The 15,372-nt window shown below is 28.2% G+C and overlaps 1 protein-coding gene across 1 annotated transcript in view; it reads left to right on the top strand.

Moving 5' to 3' along the window:
• Nucleotides 1-13,823, top strand: part of LOC111688747 (guanylate cyclase 32E) — a 60,683-nt gene extending 46,860 nt beyond the window's left edge. The window contains exons 9-21 of the mRNA XM_046946958.1: nucleotides 1,884-2,036; nucleotides 2,143-2,324; nucleotides 2,590-2,707; nucleotides 4,880-4,946; nucleotides 5,213-5,310; nucleotides 5,543-5,853; nucleotides 6,108-6,277; nucleotides 7,383-7,566; nucleotides 8,029-8,169; nucleotides 8,265-8,457; nucleotides 11,402-11,608; nucleotides 12,424-12,582; nucleotides 12,709-13,823. Of these exons, the coding sequence (XP_046802914.1) occupies nucleotides 1,884-2,036; nucleotides 2,143-2,324; nucleotides 2,590-2,707; nucleotides 4,880-4,946; nucleotides 5,213-5,310; nucleotides 5,543-5,853; nucleotides 6,108-6,277; nucleotides 7,383-7,566; nucleotides 8,029-8,169; nucleotides 8,265-8,457; nucleotides 11,402-11,608; nucleotides 12,424-12,582; nucleotides 12,709-13,182 (2,457 nt within the window). The 3' untranslated portion in view covers nucleotides 13,183-13,823. The remainder of the gene's footprint in view (nucleotides 1-1,883; nucleotides 2,037-2,142; nucleotides 2,325-2,589; nucleotides 2,708-4,879; nucleotides 4,947-5,212; nucleotides 5,311-5,542; nucleotides 5,854-6,107; nucleotides 6,278-7,382; nucleotides 7,567-8,028; nucleotides 8,170-8,264; nucleotides 8,458-11,401; nucleotides 11,609-12,423; nucleotides 12,583-12,708) is intronic.
• The last annotated feature ends 1,549 nt before the right edge of the window (nucleotides 13,824-15,372 follow it).

The raw sequence follows: 15,372 nt of genomic DNA, 5'->3' as shown, positions 1-15,372 counted from the left end.
TAGACTATAGACTAGACCAGACGTCGGCGCTAGTATTGTTCTGACAACGAAGATTTTCGGCAAATTACATGTACACAACACGATCGCATACGAACCTCTAAACAAGAGAATAAAAAATAAAAATATTTTATTTAGTTGCTTGACAGCATTCAACAAAGCGGGTTGATGTCGCTTTGTTAAAGAAATTGCAAACACAACTTGAAAAAACAACTTGCAAAAGCAAGAGCATAATTTACAAAACCAACGTACACTCTAAATAATTTTCTAGAATGCATAACAATGAAAGTAAATAAGTTAGTCTTGTTTCATACTTTTTTTGTACATTTTAATTAGAAATGTTGTTTCTATGTAAAGAAATTATCATTCTTAAGTACATTGATTACACATTGTTTATAAATATTCGCATTTTACAATAATGCAATTTAATCTTCAAAATTAAAAATAACCAAATATGTTTTTCAGTGCAATTTCAATGAAAAAATGCCAATATTTTGTGTGTAGTGGTGATTTTTTTATCTGCCTCTCTATCCGCCGGTATATGGACTAGACTATAGACTAGAGTCTAGTCTATAGTCTATAGTCTAGTCTATAGTTTAGTCTATAGTCTAGTCTATAGTCTAGTCTATAGTCTAGTCTATAGTCTATAGACTAGTCTATAGTCTAGTCTATAGACTAGTCTATAGTCTAGTCTATAGACTAGACTATAGACTAGACTATAGACTAGACTATAGACAATACTATAGACTAGACTATAGACTAGACTATAGACTAGACTATATAATACATTATAGACTAGACTATATACTAGACTATAGACTAGACTATATACTAGACTATAGACTAGACTATAGACTAGACTATAGACTAGGCTATAGACTAGACTATAGACTAGAGTTATTTAGCCCATATTGTGTTCTTTATTGTATGAATTATTTGAAAAAAAGTTTGAAAATATATAACGTATACTTATTGTGACTATTTATTAAATATTTATCATACGCATAAAATTTATTTTTCGTTGTTTTAAAGTGTTATAATTAAAAATAATAAATTAAATTAAAAATGGTTCCTTAAAACATAAATTTGAATATAAAAACCAAAAAACAATGAACTTTTAAATAAAACAAATTAACATCCTTCCTCTGCTTTATTATAAACAAAAAGTTTTATTTATTTGCTTTTATATTTATTTATGGTTATGCGTTCTTTTTTATTTAAAATACATAAATACCAGATAGACATATTTGCTTAAATAAATAAAAACTTGACTTAATTCCCTTAAATTATTTTGACTTTCTGAAAATGCTTTCTATGAACATAAACATTGTAATAAAATAAATAGAATTTATAAAAAATTTTCATAAATTTATTTTAAAGTAAATAAATATTCATAAATAAAGTAGAATAAATAAAATTTAAAAAATTGTCTTTTTTAAATATTAATCAAAGATTTAACAAAACAAAGGAACATTTAATGAGATTCTTAAAAATACTTTTATACAGTATTCTCATCGAATAAGAATTTCTTAGAGGGAATATTTTGATACTTTTTTACTCCTCACATGGTACTTAAGAATCGATATCACTAAAACGTAACTTATTTAAAACATTTCAATTCATATTTTTAATACGTATTTTGTTCAATAAATAATTTGGGAAGAGATTAATAGTAATAAAAATATTTTATCTAATAAATTCCAAAAATATTAAAGAACTTTTCTTCTTTATTTATTTATGAAATGTAAACGTTATTGTATACGAAATACGATTAAAATATTTTATTAAATTTTTTATAAATTTAATTCTCTTTTTTACTTACACACATGTTATTATTATTTATTTATTTCGTTTTGTTTTTGTTTTTCTTTCATTCTTTCATTCAGGTGCACATCGATAGTAATGGCGATGCTGAGGGTAACTATACAGTCATAACATTACAGCATGATATGAACAGTGTAAATGCTGCCAATTCTTTGGCCAAAATGTCTATGCAACCCGTAGGATATTTTGTGTACAATAAACAATCTACCATACCGGTATGTATTAAATTAATATTCAGTTATAACAACTAAATAAAAACTTACTGATAAATTAAATTCGAAAAGGTTGTTATACTTAGTAAAAGTTTATTTTTATTTATAGGAATTTCGTTATATTAAAACTGATCGCCCCATCCAGTGGCTCAAAGGTCGACCACCTTTAGCTGAACCATTGTGTGGTTTTCGTGGTGAACTATGTCGAATGAAAAAATTGGATTGGCGCTATATAATATCTGCCTCGTTTTTTGGTTTATTCCTAATAATAGCTGGCATTTTTCTTATTAAGTAGTGAACATATTTTTATATTTTATTTTACATTTAACTTTTATTTTATTATTATAAATTTATTTCTATAGATTTTATCACAATTAGTACTTTCTTTTAAATTGTTTTTATACATAAACCAACTAGGTCAGTGTTTTTTTTTTTTTTTTTTTTTTTGTCAATTTTTTCTTGTTGTTTTATTTTGCTCTTTAATATCTTCTTTAGTTAAAATCTTTATAAAAGTTTAAATTAAAATAAATTTCCTTTACGTTCATGTCCTTTGCAGGCATTATCGTTATGAACAAACATTGGCTGGTCTCTTGTGGAAAATTGACATGAAAGATGTGACCATTATAAATGTGGACAATAATTGTGAATATAATAATTTAAAAAATAAAAATATTGTAAGTATTTTTTTCTTTCTTTCTTTAACTTATTTGCATTCGCACTCTCTCTCTCTCTCACTTGGTCTTACAGCTGTAGGGGTTCAACTCAATTTACGTAGACAAGTTAACATTATGGTCATTAAATTAATACTATAAATCTACATTAATTTCAGTTAACAGTAAAATTATTTACTTAGTAGCTAATTAACCTTAAGAGCAATGAGATTTTAATAAAAGCCATTTAAAACAGAATCTTTTAAAATCGATTTAATCTATTACTTAAAGTCTAATCAACGTTGCTCAGAGTCTGATTAACTTTTAACTAGAAAAGTTGCTAATCAACTTTTTTTGCTTAGAGTCTGGTCAACTTTTCACTAGAAAGTTGCTTAGTGTCTAATTTATTTTTTACTTAAAAAGCTGCTCAGAGACTGATCAACTTTTACAAGAATTGTTACTCAGAATCTGATCAACTTTTTACTAGAAAAGTTGATGAGACTCTCAGCAAAAGTGGCTCAGAGTCTAATTAAGTTTTTACTTAAAAAGTTACTGAGAGTTTGATCAATTTATTATAAAAGCTTAGCTCTTGACCAAAAATGTGGCGCAGAGTCGAACCAACATTTTACTATAAAAGTTGCTCAGATTCTGTTCAAGTTTTTACTCAATAACTTGTTCAGAGTTTGATCAACTTTTTACTCAAAGAGTTTCTCAGAGTTGGATCATTTACAGCCAGAAAAGTTGATAAGAATTTCATAACTTTTTACTATAGAAACTCAACTTTTAACCAGAAAAGTTGTTCAGAGTCAGATCAACTTTTTACGAGAAAAGTTTCTCAGAATCTGATCAAAATTTTACTAGAAAAGTTGCTCAAAATCTGATCAACATTTTACTAGAAAAGTTGCTCTGATTCTGTTTAAATTTTCACTCAATAAGTTGCTCAGAGTTTGATCAACTTTTCACTTAAAGAGTTGCTCAGAGTTCGAACAATTACTACTAGAAAAGTTGATTAGAATTTGATAAACTGATTAGATCTGATAAACTAAACTAAACCAGAAAAGTTGTTCAGAGTCAGATCAACTTTTTATTAGAATAGTTTCTCAGAATCTGATCAAAATTTTACTGGAAAAGTTGCTCAAAATCTGATCAACTTTTTTATAGAAAAGTTGCTCAGAATCTAATCAACCTTATATTAGAAAAGTTTCTTAGAAACTGATTAACTTTTCACTTTAAAAGTAGGTTAAAGTCCAACTTTTACTAGAAAAGTTGCTCAGAATCTGATCAAACTTTTACTGGAAAAGATGCTTAGAGATCGAAAAACTTTTTAATGGAAAAGTTGTTGAGAAATGAATCAACGTTTTGCTGCTAAAAGTCAGATCAAAATTTTACTAAAAAATTTACTCAGAGTCTAATCAACATTTTACTAGAAAAGTTGCTCAGAATCTGATCAACATTTTACTAGAAAAGTTGCTCAGAATCTGATCAACATGTTACTAGAAAAGCTGATCAGAATCTTATTAAATTTTTATTTGAAACGTTGCTTAGAGTCCGATTAACTTTTTACTATAAGAGATGCTCAGAATCTGATCAAATTTTTACTTCAAGTCAAGTTGCTTCAAGTCTTTTAAACCTTTTACAGAGTCGAATAAACTAAAAATAAACATTTTACTAAAAAAAGATCAGATCAATTTCTAATATAAAACGAAGTTGTTTAGAATGCTGTTGGACTTTTGACTGGAAAAGTTAAGATTTAGCTACATTGTAATGTCAACAAAATCTGTTCTGAAGTCAAGAGCTTTATAGACTTTAGCACATGATACCGTTCCAAGTACATAGTATGTATATGTATATTAATTGATTTCAATAATATTAAAACAATGACTTGGTAATAACCTAATTGAAATAATTGCTATCACCTAAAAAAATGACAATGTGTAATAAGTAAGTAGTTTTCTTAATTGTTAAATATCTTTTTTCAAGTCCTACGGCCTTTTATCGTTTAATTGGGTTGAACGTCATAAGTAAACTTCAATACTTTTTAACAATATCACACCCTTATAAAATCCCAGCACAAACAAACTCATATAAACACTAATATAAAATCATTCACATAGTTACGTCCTTTTAACCAATATTTGTATATTTCATTTCCTCTTTTCATATTTCCTCTTCATTATCACCATTTTTTATTTGTAGTATCAAATATGCCGTCAAAGTATTTTAACCGGAGGCGATACAAATAAAAAGGCTTTTACAAATATAGGTGGGTTGATTGATCGATTGAATGAAGGAATGAATGCGTGAATGGTTGGCTGATTTGGTCTAGTCTGGTTTATTTTTTATTGAATATAATTCAATCATCTGCTTAAGTTGTATTCACTTGTATTTATAGCAAAAAAAAAAAAAAACTTTTGTAATTGTTTAGAAAATATAATTATTTTATCAAAAATAGAAAAAAATTGCGTTAATGTTTTTGATGTTCTTAAATTATCTAATGATGTTATTTTTTTATATATTTTCTCATTAAAGGTTTATATCGTGGCAATATAGTGGCCATGAAAAAAGTTTATAAAAAGACTGTCGATATAACGCGTTCTATACGCAAGGAGTTGAAACAAATGAGAGAGGTGGGTAAAGAAATTTTGAAAATAAATAATCTATTATATATTTAACTTAAGGTTTGTTGATATATGCGAAAAATTAAGAATTTAATTTATAGATATTTTTCAAATATACTATCATATAGGTGGCGTATGATTATTAAAAACACAATTAATAGTAATCATACGCCACGCTACTTAATAAAAAAATTAATAAAAAAATTAATAAAAAATTCTATGTTTTTTTCTTAAATTTCAGATACACCATGAAAATATTATTAATTTCATAGGCGTTTCCATTGATCATGGCTCTGTTGTCATATTCACCACCTACTGTGCCCGTGGCAGTTTGGAAGATGTTTTAGCGAATGATGATTTACATTTGGATCATATGTTTGTGTCCTCATTAGTCAGTGATATTTTAAAGGGCATGATATATTTACACGATTCTGAGATAATTTCACATGGTAATTTAAGATCCAGCAATTGTCTAATCGATTCCAGATGGGTGTGTCAAATAGCAGATTTTGGTTTGCATGAATTTAAGGCAGGTCAGGAAGATCCGCAAAAGTAAGTGCGAAAAAAAGTTCTGGCAAAACTGAAAGAAAAGCTTACCTTTCCATTCCTACAAAATCCAAATATTTTGTTATTTCCAAGTTTCAATTACAATTATTTATTTTATTTTATATGTACGGACAACAAAAATATCTTAAATTGTAATTCTCTTTATTTATTTAACTCTATACTGCTGTTATTTTTCTTATAAGTATAATTTTTTTGTAACTTTTTGCTTTTTCATTGGTTATCTATTTGTTATTATAAAGACGAGAAATGGAATTGAAACGTGCTTTATGGAAAGCGCCAGAGATTTTAAGGGATCCATCGCCACCGTTGCGCGGCAGTCAAAAAGGAGATGTGTACTCGTTTGGTATAGTATTGTATGAAATAATTGGCCGTAAGGGACCCTGGGGTGAGACAACATATACGCATGAGGGTAAGAATATTATAAAATTTTATTATTTTACTTGCTGAACGAGATATTTGCAATAATTGCAAATATTTTTTTTTTGTAATAGTAAATAGTAAAGTAGTAAAATATGTACTATGTGGGAAACTACAGTCTACTGTTTATTCTATAGTCTAGTCTATTTTATAGTCCAGTCTATGGTCTAGTTTATAGTCTAGTCTATAGTCTAGTCTATAGTATAATCTATAGTCTAGTTTATAGTCTAGCCTATAGTCTAGTCTATAGTCTAGTCTATATTCTAATATATAGTCTAGTCTATAGTCTAGTCTATAGTCTAGTCTATAGTCTAGTCTATAGTCTAGTCTATAGTCTAGTCTATAGTCTAGTCTATAGTCTAGTCTATAGTCTAGTCTATAGTCTAGTCTATAGTCTAGTCTAGTCTATAGTCTAGTCTATAGTCTAGTCTACAGTCTAGTCTATAGTCTAGTCTATAGTCTAATCTACAGTCTAGTCTATATTCTAATCTACAGTCTAGTCTATAGTCTAATCTACAGTCTAGTCTATAGTCTAGTCTATAGTCTAGTCTATAGTCTAGTCTATAGTCTAGTCTATAGTCTAGTCTATAGTCTAGTCTATAGTCTAGTCTATAGTCTAGTCTATAGTCTAGTCTATAGTATAGTCTATAGTCTAGTCTATAGTCTAGTCTATAGACTAGTCTATAGTCTAGTCTATAGTCTAGTCTATAGTCTAGACTATAGTCTAGTATATATTCTAGTATATAGTCTAGTTTATAGTCTAGTCTATAGTCTAGACTATATATCTATATCTATATATCTTAATCTATAGACTAGTCTAGAGTCTAGTCTAGAGTATAGTCGAGAGTCTAGTCTACAATCTAATCTATAGTCTACTATACTTAGTATATTATTACACATTCTATTTTATAGTCAAAATATAGTATTGGATACTGTTTGGTCTTGCTTTTTTTGGCTTTTTTGAGCACCCAGCATGTATCTCATTTAGCAATAAGAAGAAAAATCCATTACAGTTCCTTCTTTTCTATTCATAAACGGTGTTTTATTACAACGTTTTATTTTTTTATTATTTTTCTTTTCCTTTTACATTTATTTAGAAATAATAACATTTGTTAAGCAACCGGAATTTTTACATCATGGTGTCTTCCGTCCATCACTATCACAACTCGATATACAGGACTATGTGCGCCAGTGTTTGAGATCATGTTGGGAAGAAGATCCAGAATTGCGTCCCGATATACGATTAGTACGCATGAAGTTAAAAGAACTGCAGGCTGGATTGTAAGTATTAAATATTTTCAAAAAGTGCATAGTTTATTTTAATAACCCTTAAATTGGGTTAGTAACTATTTGGCATTGAAAAAATAATACGCATATTTAGTTCCATCCACAAACACTAATGATTTAAGGTTAATAAAATATTTAATGTATTTGTTCTTTTGAAGTCATAAAAACAATTCTAATTAAAAGTATTTAAAATATTTCAATATAATTTGTTGATTAAAATGGTACTAAAAATTAAATTTAAACTATTATTACCACAAACAATCATTTTAATTTATTTTATTTACACAGCTTTCATTGACAAAATTTTTATTAATAGTTAGAAGGCTTAAAGATCAAATGAATAAAATGTACAATGTCAAGGAAACCTTTTCATTTAATACGTTACAAAAACAACTTACTTCCTGAAACGACTACTAAACAAATTTATTAATTGTTTCTAAATTTTTCTTTTTGCAGGAAACCGAACATTTTTGACAACATGCTTTCAATAATGGAAAAATATGCATATAATTTAGAGGGATTAGTACAGGAACGCACCACACAGCTTTACGAAGAAAAAAAGAAAACTGACATGTTGTTAAATCAAATGTTGCCAAGGTGTGTACTTTACTTACACACATACACAAGTGCTTTCTCACAAATCTGTATTACTCATTCAATCTGTATGTGTGTGTTTGTGTTTTTTTTTTCAGATCCGTTGCAGAGTCTTTAAAACGTGGCGAACCTGTTGAGGCTGAATGCTTTGACTGTGTGACAATATTGTTTAGTGACATTGTAGGTTTTACCGAATTGTGCAGCACCAGTACTCCATTTGAAGTGATTGAAATGTTAAATGATTTGTATACATGTTGTGATTCAATAATTAATAACTATGACGTTTATAAGGTACGAAATTACAAATTCACAAAATTCAAATGTTAAGTATTTGAAATAATTTATATAAAATTTTGTAAAACCCTATAATAGACTATAGTCTAGTCCATAGTCTAATCTATAGTCTAGTCTATAGTCTAGTCTAGTCTATAGTCTAGTCTATAGTTTAGTCTATAGTCTAGTCTATAGTCTAGTCTATAGTCTAGTCTATAGTCTAGTCTATAGTCTAGTCTATAGTCTAGTCTATAGTCTAGTCTATAGTCTAGTCTATAGTCTAGTCTATAGTCTAGTCTATAGTCTAGTCTATAGTCTAGTCTATAGTCTAGTCTATAGTCTAGTCTATAGTCTAGTCTATAGTCTAGTCTATAGTCTAGTCTATAGTCTAGTCTATAGTCTAGTCTATAGTCTAGTCTATAGTCTAGCCTATAGTCTAGCCTATAGTCTAGTCTATAGGCTAGTCTATAGTCTAGCATAAAGTCTAGTCTATAGGCTAGTCTATAGTCTAGTCTATAGTCTAGCATATAGTCTAGTCTATAGTCTAGTCTATAGTCTAGTCTAGTCTATAGTCTAGTCTAGTCTAGTCTATAGTCTAGTCTAGTCTAGTCTAGTCTAGTCTAGTCTAGTCTAGTCTAGTCTAGTCTATAGTCTAGTCTATAGTCTAGTCTATAGTCTAGTCTATAGTCTAGTCTATAGTCTAGTCTATAGTCTAGTCTATAGTCTAGTCTATAGTCTAGTCTATAGTCTAGTCTATAGTCTAGTCTATAGTCTAGTCTATAGTCTAGTCTATAGTCTAGTCTATAGTCTAGTCTATAGTCTAGTATAGTCTATAGTCTAATATAGTCTATAGCCTAGTATAGTCTATAGTCTAGTATATAGTTTACTCTATAGTCTAGTCTATAGTATAGTCTAGTCTATAGTCTAGTCTATAGTCTAGTCTATAGTATAGTCTAGTCTATAGTCTAGTCTATAGTCTAGTCTATAGTCTAGTCTATAGTCTAGTCTATAGTCTAGTCTATAGTCTAGTCTATAGTCTAGTCTATAGTCTAGTCTATAGTCTAGTCTATAGTCTAGTCTATAGTCTAGTCTATAGTCTAGTCTATAGTCTAGTCTATAGTCTAGTCTATTGTCTAGTCTATAGTCTAGTCTATAGTCTAGTCTATAGTCTAGTCTATAGTCTAGTCTATAGTCTAGTCTATAGTCTAGTCTATAGTCTAGTCTATAGTCTAGTCTATAGTCTAGTCTATAGTCTAGTTTTTAGTCTAGTCTATAGTCTAGTCTATAATCTAGTCTATAATCTAGTCTATAGTCTAGTCTATAGTCTAGTCTATAGTCTAGTCTATAGTCTAGTCTATAGTCTAGTCTATAGTCTAGTCTATAGTCTAGTCTATAGTCTAGTCTATAGTCTAGTCTTTAGTCTAGTCTATAGTCTAGTCTATAGTCTAGTCTATAGTCTAGTCTATAGTCTAGTCTATAGTCTAGTCTATAGTCTAGTCTATAGTCTAGTCTATAGTCTAGTCTATAGTCTAGTCTATAGTCTAGTCTATAGTCTAGTCTATAGTCTAGTCTATAGTCTAGTCTATAGTCTAGTCTATAGTCTAGTCTATAGTCTAGTCTATAGTCTAGTCTATAGTCTAGTCTATAATCTAGTGTGTAGTCTTGTTTGTAGTTTGATCTCTGGTCTAATAAATAAGTTGCAAGACGTCGTGATTTGTACGAAACTATTGATAACATTTTTGGTAACTATGGAACTGTTGGGTTTGTATTTTAGGGAGACCCACGTAAACAGATATAATTTATTACTCTAATAATACATCTACATTTATATGCAATTAGTTGCTAAAATTGTATCTTATTTCTTATTATGAGTATAAGAATAAAACTTTAATAGAAATGTTAAAGCAAATGTTTTGAACTAACGCCTGCTTTAAGCAACCATATGTGACCTATTCTTAAAAATGTTTCGTAAATCAATATAACTAAACTCATTAAAAAAAAAACATTTAATTTTATACGAGTCTATATATATAAGAAAAGCTAAATTTTGTTAGTCCTTTTGTTAATCAGTACAGAGTATAATATGTACGAAGTTAACTACTAATACTGTTTATACCCTACACCACTATAGTGGGGAGGGTATTATACGTTTGTGCTGATGTTTGTAACATACAAAAATATTGGTCCAATACCCACCTTAAAGTATACCGATCGATTCAGAATCATTTTTTGAGTCGATTAAGACATGTCCGTCCGTCCATCCGTCCGTCCGTCCGTCTGTCCGGCTGGCTGGCTGGCTGTCCATGTAAACCTTGTGCGCAAGGTACAGGCCGCAATTTTCAATTTGATGAAATTTGGACCAAGCATGTTTTTTGGCACAAGGACGAAGCCTATTGAAAATGGTTGAAATCGGTCCATTATTTCACCTAGCCCCCATACAACCGTACCTCCCGATTTGAACTTTTTATGCTATAATTACGTCAAATATTCTGCTATCTCTTTAAAAATTCGCACAAATAAGTTTTATATAAGTATAAATGATACTGCAGATTTTCGGAAGGATCGGCCTATATTTGACCCTAGCCCCCATACAAACCCCCCTTCAAAAATGACTTAAACGTCTAAAATTGACTTGTAACCATTTGTATCGCAATGAAACTCAACAAAACTAACTGTTATTTAGAAATATATCCTTTTCCCAAATTTACCGAGGATCGGCCCATATTTGACCTATATAAAGCCTCATTTAGAAATTTTAGTTTTTTATCAATAAATGGCTTAAATATTTTGGAATTATGGTAATATTCAACATAAAAGTTTCTTTACAAAAAATTAAAATTTTATAAATGTAAAAATTGTAAAAATATACTCATGGTGTAGGGTATCATATGGTCGGCCATGCCCGACTATACTTTCCTACTTGTTTCATATTACCATTTACTCTTTCTTCATTTGTTTTTAGGTTGAAACAATTGGTGATGCGTATATGGTCGCTTCTGGTTTACCATTGAGAAATGGCAAACGTCATGTTGGAGAAATTGCCTCGTTAGCATTGCACTTATTGCAAAATGTTGCTAATTTAAAAATTCGCCATAAACCAACTGAAACTCTACAATTACGCATTGGTGTTCATTCTGGACCCTGTGCGGCTGGTGTTGTGGGCTTAAAGGTATGTAAAGTATATAAAAGGTACATGTATATTTTATGATAAATTATATTTTTAGAATTATTCATTTAAATGTCTGCAGCATATTTTCCATAATTTATTTAGTTTAATATAAAAATTTTTATTTAAAAAGTTTTACATTTGTATAATGAATATTTAGTAATATGAATAATAAGTAATATGATGTCGTAAAAAGCCTTTGAACTATAAACTACATTTTATTCTACGACTCTAAACTAAACTACACACTAGTCTTATAGACTAAACTATAAACTAGACTATAGAACACACTTTATTCTAGTCTATAGTCTAGTCTATAGTCTAGTCTATAATCTAGTCTATAATCTAGTCTATAGTCTAGTCTATAGTCTAGTCTATAGTCTAGTCTATAGTCTAGTCTATAGTCTAGTCTATAGTCTAGTCTATAGTCTAGTCTATAGTCTAGTCTATAGTCTAGTCTATAGTCTAGTCTATAGTCTAGTCTATAGTCTAGTCTATAGTCTAGTCCATAGTCTAGTCTATAGTCTAATCTATAGTCTAGTCTATAGTCTAGTCTATAGTCTAATCTATAGTCTAGTCTATAGTCTAGTCTATAGTCTAGTCTATAGTCTAGTCTATAGTCTAGTCTATAGTCTAGTATATAGTCTATACTAGTCTAGTCTATAATCTAGACTAGTCTAGTCTATAGTCTAGTCTATAGTCTTGTCTATAGTCTTGTCTATAGTCTAGTCTACTGACTATGACTATTCTATTCATAGTCTAGTCTATAGTTTGGTAAAGTCTTTAAAAAGTTTAAAATTTATTCAACTTTTTTACAGATGCCACGATATTGCCTTTTTGGAGATACTGTTAATACAGCTTCACGTATGGAGAGCACAGGAGATGCAATGAAAATTCACATTTCCGAAGAAACGTATCAATTATTGGAAAGTTTAGGAGGATATCATTGTATAGAAAGAGGACTAATTAACATAAAGGTAAGTTCAAGATATACACATATAAGCTAAGCCAACTTAGGAAATGTTCCACTTTTATATAAAAATATCAGTATTCATCTAAGTACTAATCCCTTCTTAATTTCTCATTTATTTTACCTTTTCTAGGGTAAAGGCGATATGCGTACCTATTGGCTAATCAGTCAAACTACCGAACATCAACTGCAACAGAACTCTGTTGTAGTCCTTAATGACGCAGCCCCCGACCTTATCAGTAATGTAGATACAGAAAGTTTTACCTCCAGTTCGGCGGCCTTACATCCCATAATGAATCACTGTTACATTAAGCATCTGCAACGTGGTGGCTCCTGTTTCTCAAACACAGCTAATCAGCAGAGTAGTCGACAACGTTACATTAAGACGGCCTATTGTAGTTGTGAAACTAAATGTATATATAATCGTCGTTCAGATGATAATGTAACGGTAGATACGATGCCACATCGCAAACAACAAATAGATAAAACGAATACAGTATGTAATAATAGTTATTTGTGTGTATGTCGCTTAAATTCAAGTGTTTCGCATACAACGACCACACATCGAGGACCACGTTCGGCACCTGTTATAACATTTCGTTTATAGAGAAATTCAACGAACTTTTTGTTAAAAAGAAAACAAACAATATACAATGTTTATAGATAAAAACTAACACTTCTAGTAACTAATCTTTTAACTAAGAACAACTTCACGTACTTTTAGGTGTTAATTTAGTTTCTCTCTTTTGCTCTATCGACGTTAGCCTTCTTTGTAAATTCTCTTAAACAAAACATAATTATTCAACTGTTAACTATCTACTGTTATAACTTAGTACTTATTATGTACATGTATGTACTTACTTTTAGGTCTTATTCTTATTCTTAAAATATAAGGAGTGTATTGTGTAAATGTCTTGTTGAATTTCGATAAATGTGAATGGTACTACTAGTGTTTTTGAACGATTTAAATATATAAATATTATTATATATATAGTATAAATGGTTGTGATATTTAATGTTCAATTTTATTTATTAAAAATTATTTAATTAACATTATTTAATTTACATTGTTTTTTAAACATATTTTCGCTCAGTAAATTTTAAAAATTGCCAATTATTGTATTTGTATGTACTTACACATATATATTTAGAACAAATATATCAAATATTTACAGCGGTATACAAACAATTTACAAAACAAATATTAGTTATAGTTTAAATAAAAACGAAAATAAAAGGGAAATTGTTTTAAATTAAAAAAAGACTTTTATTTAAACAAAAAAGGAATTTTCCTACGAAAGGGAAATTTATCACAAATATTTTATAAAAAGGGTACTTTATCAATTATATTCTACATAAATCTTATTTTATTGAAAACTTTCTGCAAAAAAAATCCAGAAAATTTGCATTAAAAAAGAATTTTTTTTTGGAAAATTTCTTTGAAAAGACATTTATCAAAATCCATATAAAAAGGACATTTTACGAAACTTTCCTATAAAAAGGAATATAAAGAAAATTTCTAAAAATAAAAAAAAGGAAAATTCATTGAAAATATTCAATAAAAAGAAAAATTTCTATAAAAAGAATTTTTTAAAAATTGTTATAGAAAATTTCTTATAAAAGGACATTTTTCAAAAATTTCTCATAAAATGTTAATATTTCAAAAATCTTTCATAAAAAGTAAAATTTTTCATAAAAGATATTTGTGGAAAATTTTTTACAAAATAGAAAATTTCTTCAAAACTTCTTAAACATTTACTAGAAACCGGAATTTCCTATAAAAAGGAAGTTTAACAAACATTTTCTATAAAAAAAGATATTTCATTAAAAGGGATTTTATTAAATATTTCCTATAAAAAAGGAATATATATCGAAAATTTCCTATAAAAAGGAAATTTCTCGAAAATTTGGTATAAAAAGAATATTTCTCAAAAATTTTGTATAAAAAGGAAATTTCTCGAAAATTTCCTATAAAAAGGAAATTTCTGTAAAAATTCCTATAAAAAGGAAATTCTTAGAAAAATTCCTATAAAAAGGAAAATTTTAGAAAATTTCCTATAAAAAGGAAATTTTTAGAAAATTTCCTATAAAAAGGAAATTTCTCGAAATTTTCCTATAAAAAGAAAATTTCTCAAAAATTTCGTATAATAAGAAAATTTTTCAAAAATTTGCTATAAAAAGCAAATTTCTCGAAACTTTCCTATAAAAAGGAAATTTCTCAAAAATTTCCTATAAAAATTACGAAAATTCCTATAGAAAATAAAAGGAAAATTTCTCGAAAATTTCCTATAAAAAGAAAATTTCTCGAAAATTTCCTATAAAAAGAAAATTTTTCAAAAATTTCCTATAAAAAGCAAATTTCTCGAAAATTTCCTATAAAAAGCAAATTTCTCAAAAATTTCCTATAAAAAGAAAATTTCTCGAAAATTTGCTATAAAAAGCAAATTTCTCGAAAATTTCCTATAAAAAGCAAATTTCTCGAAAATTTCCTATAAAAAGAAAATTTCTCAAAAATTTCCTATAAAAAGCAAATTTCTCGAAAATTTCCTATAAAAGCAAATTTCTCGAAAATTTCCTATAAAAAGGAAATTTCTCAAAAATTTCCTATAAAAAGGAAATGTCTCGAAGATTTCCTATTAAAAGGACATTTCTCGGAAATTTCCTATAAAAAAGAAATTCATCTTAAATTTCCTATAAATAGGAAATTTTTGGAAAAATTTGCTATAAAAAGGAAATATCTCAAAAATTTGCTATGAAAAGAAAATTTCTCAAAATTTTCCTATGAAAATGAAATTTC

This window comes from Lucilia cuprina, chromosome 2 (genome assembly GCF_022045245.1).
Source record: "Lucilia cuprina isolate Lc7/37 chromosome 2, ASM2204524v1, whole genome shotgun sequence".
NCBI lineage: Eukaryota > Metazoa > Arthropoda > Insecta > Diptera > Calliphoridae > Lucilia > Lucilia cuprina.
Note: the sequence above shows the minus strand (reverse complement) of the source record. Positions and strands in the feature narration are given on the sequence as shown.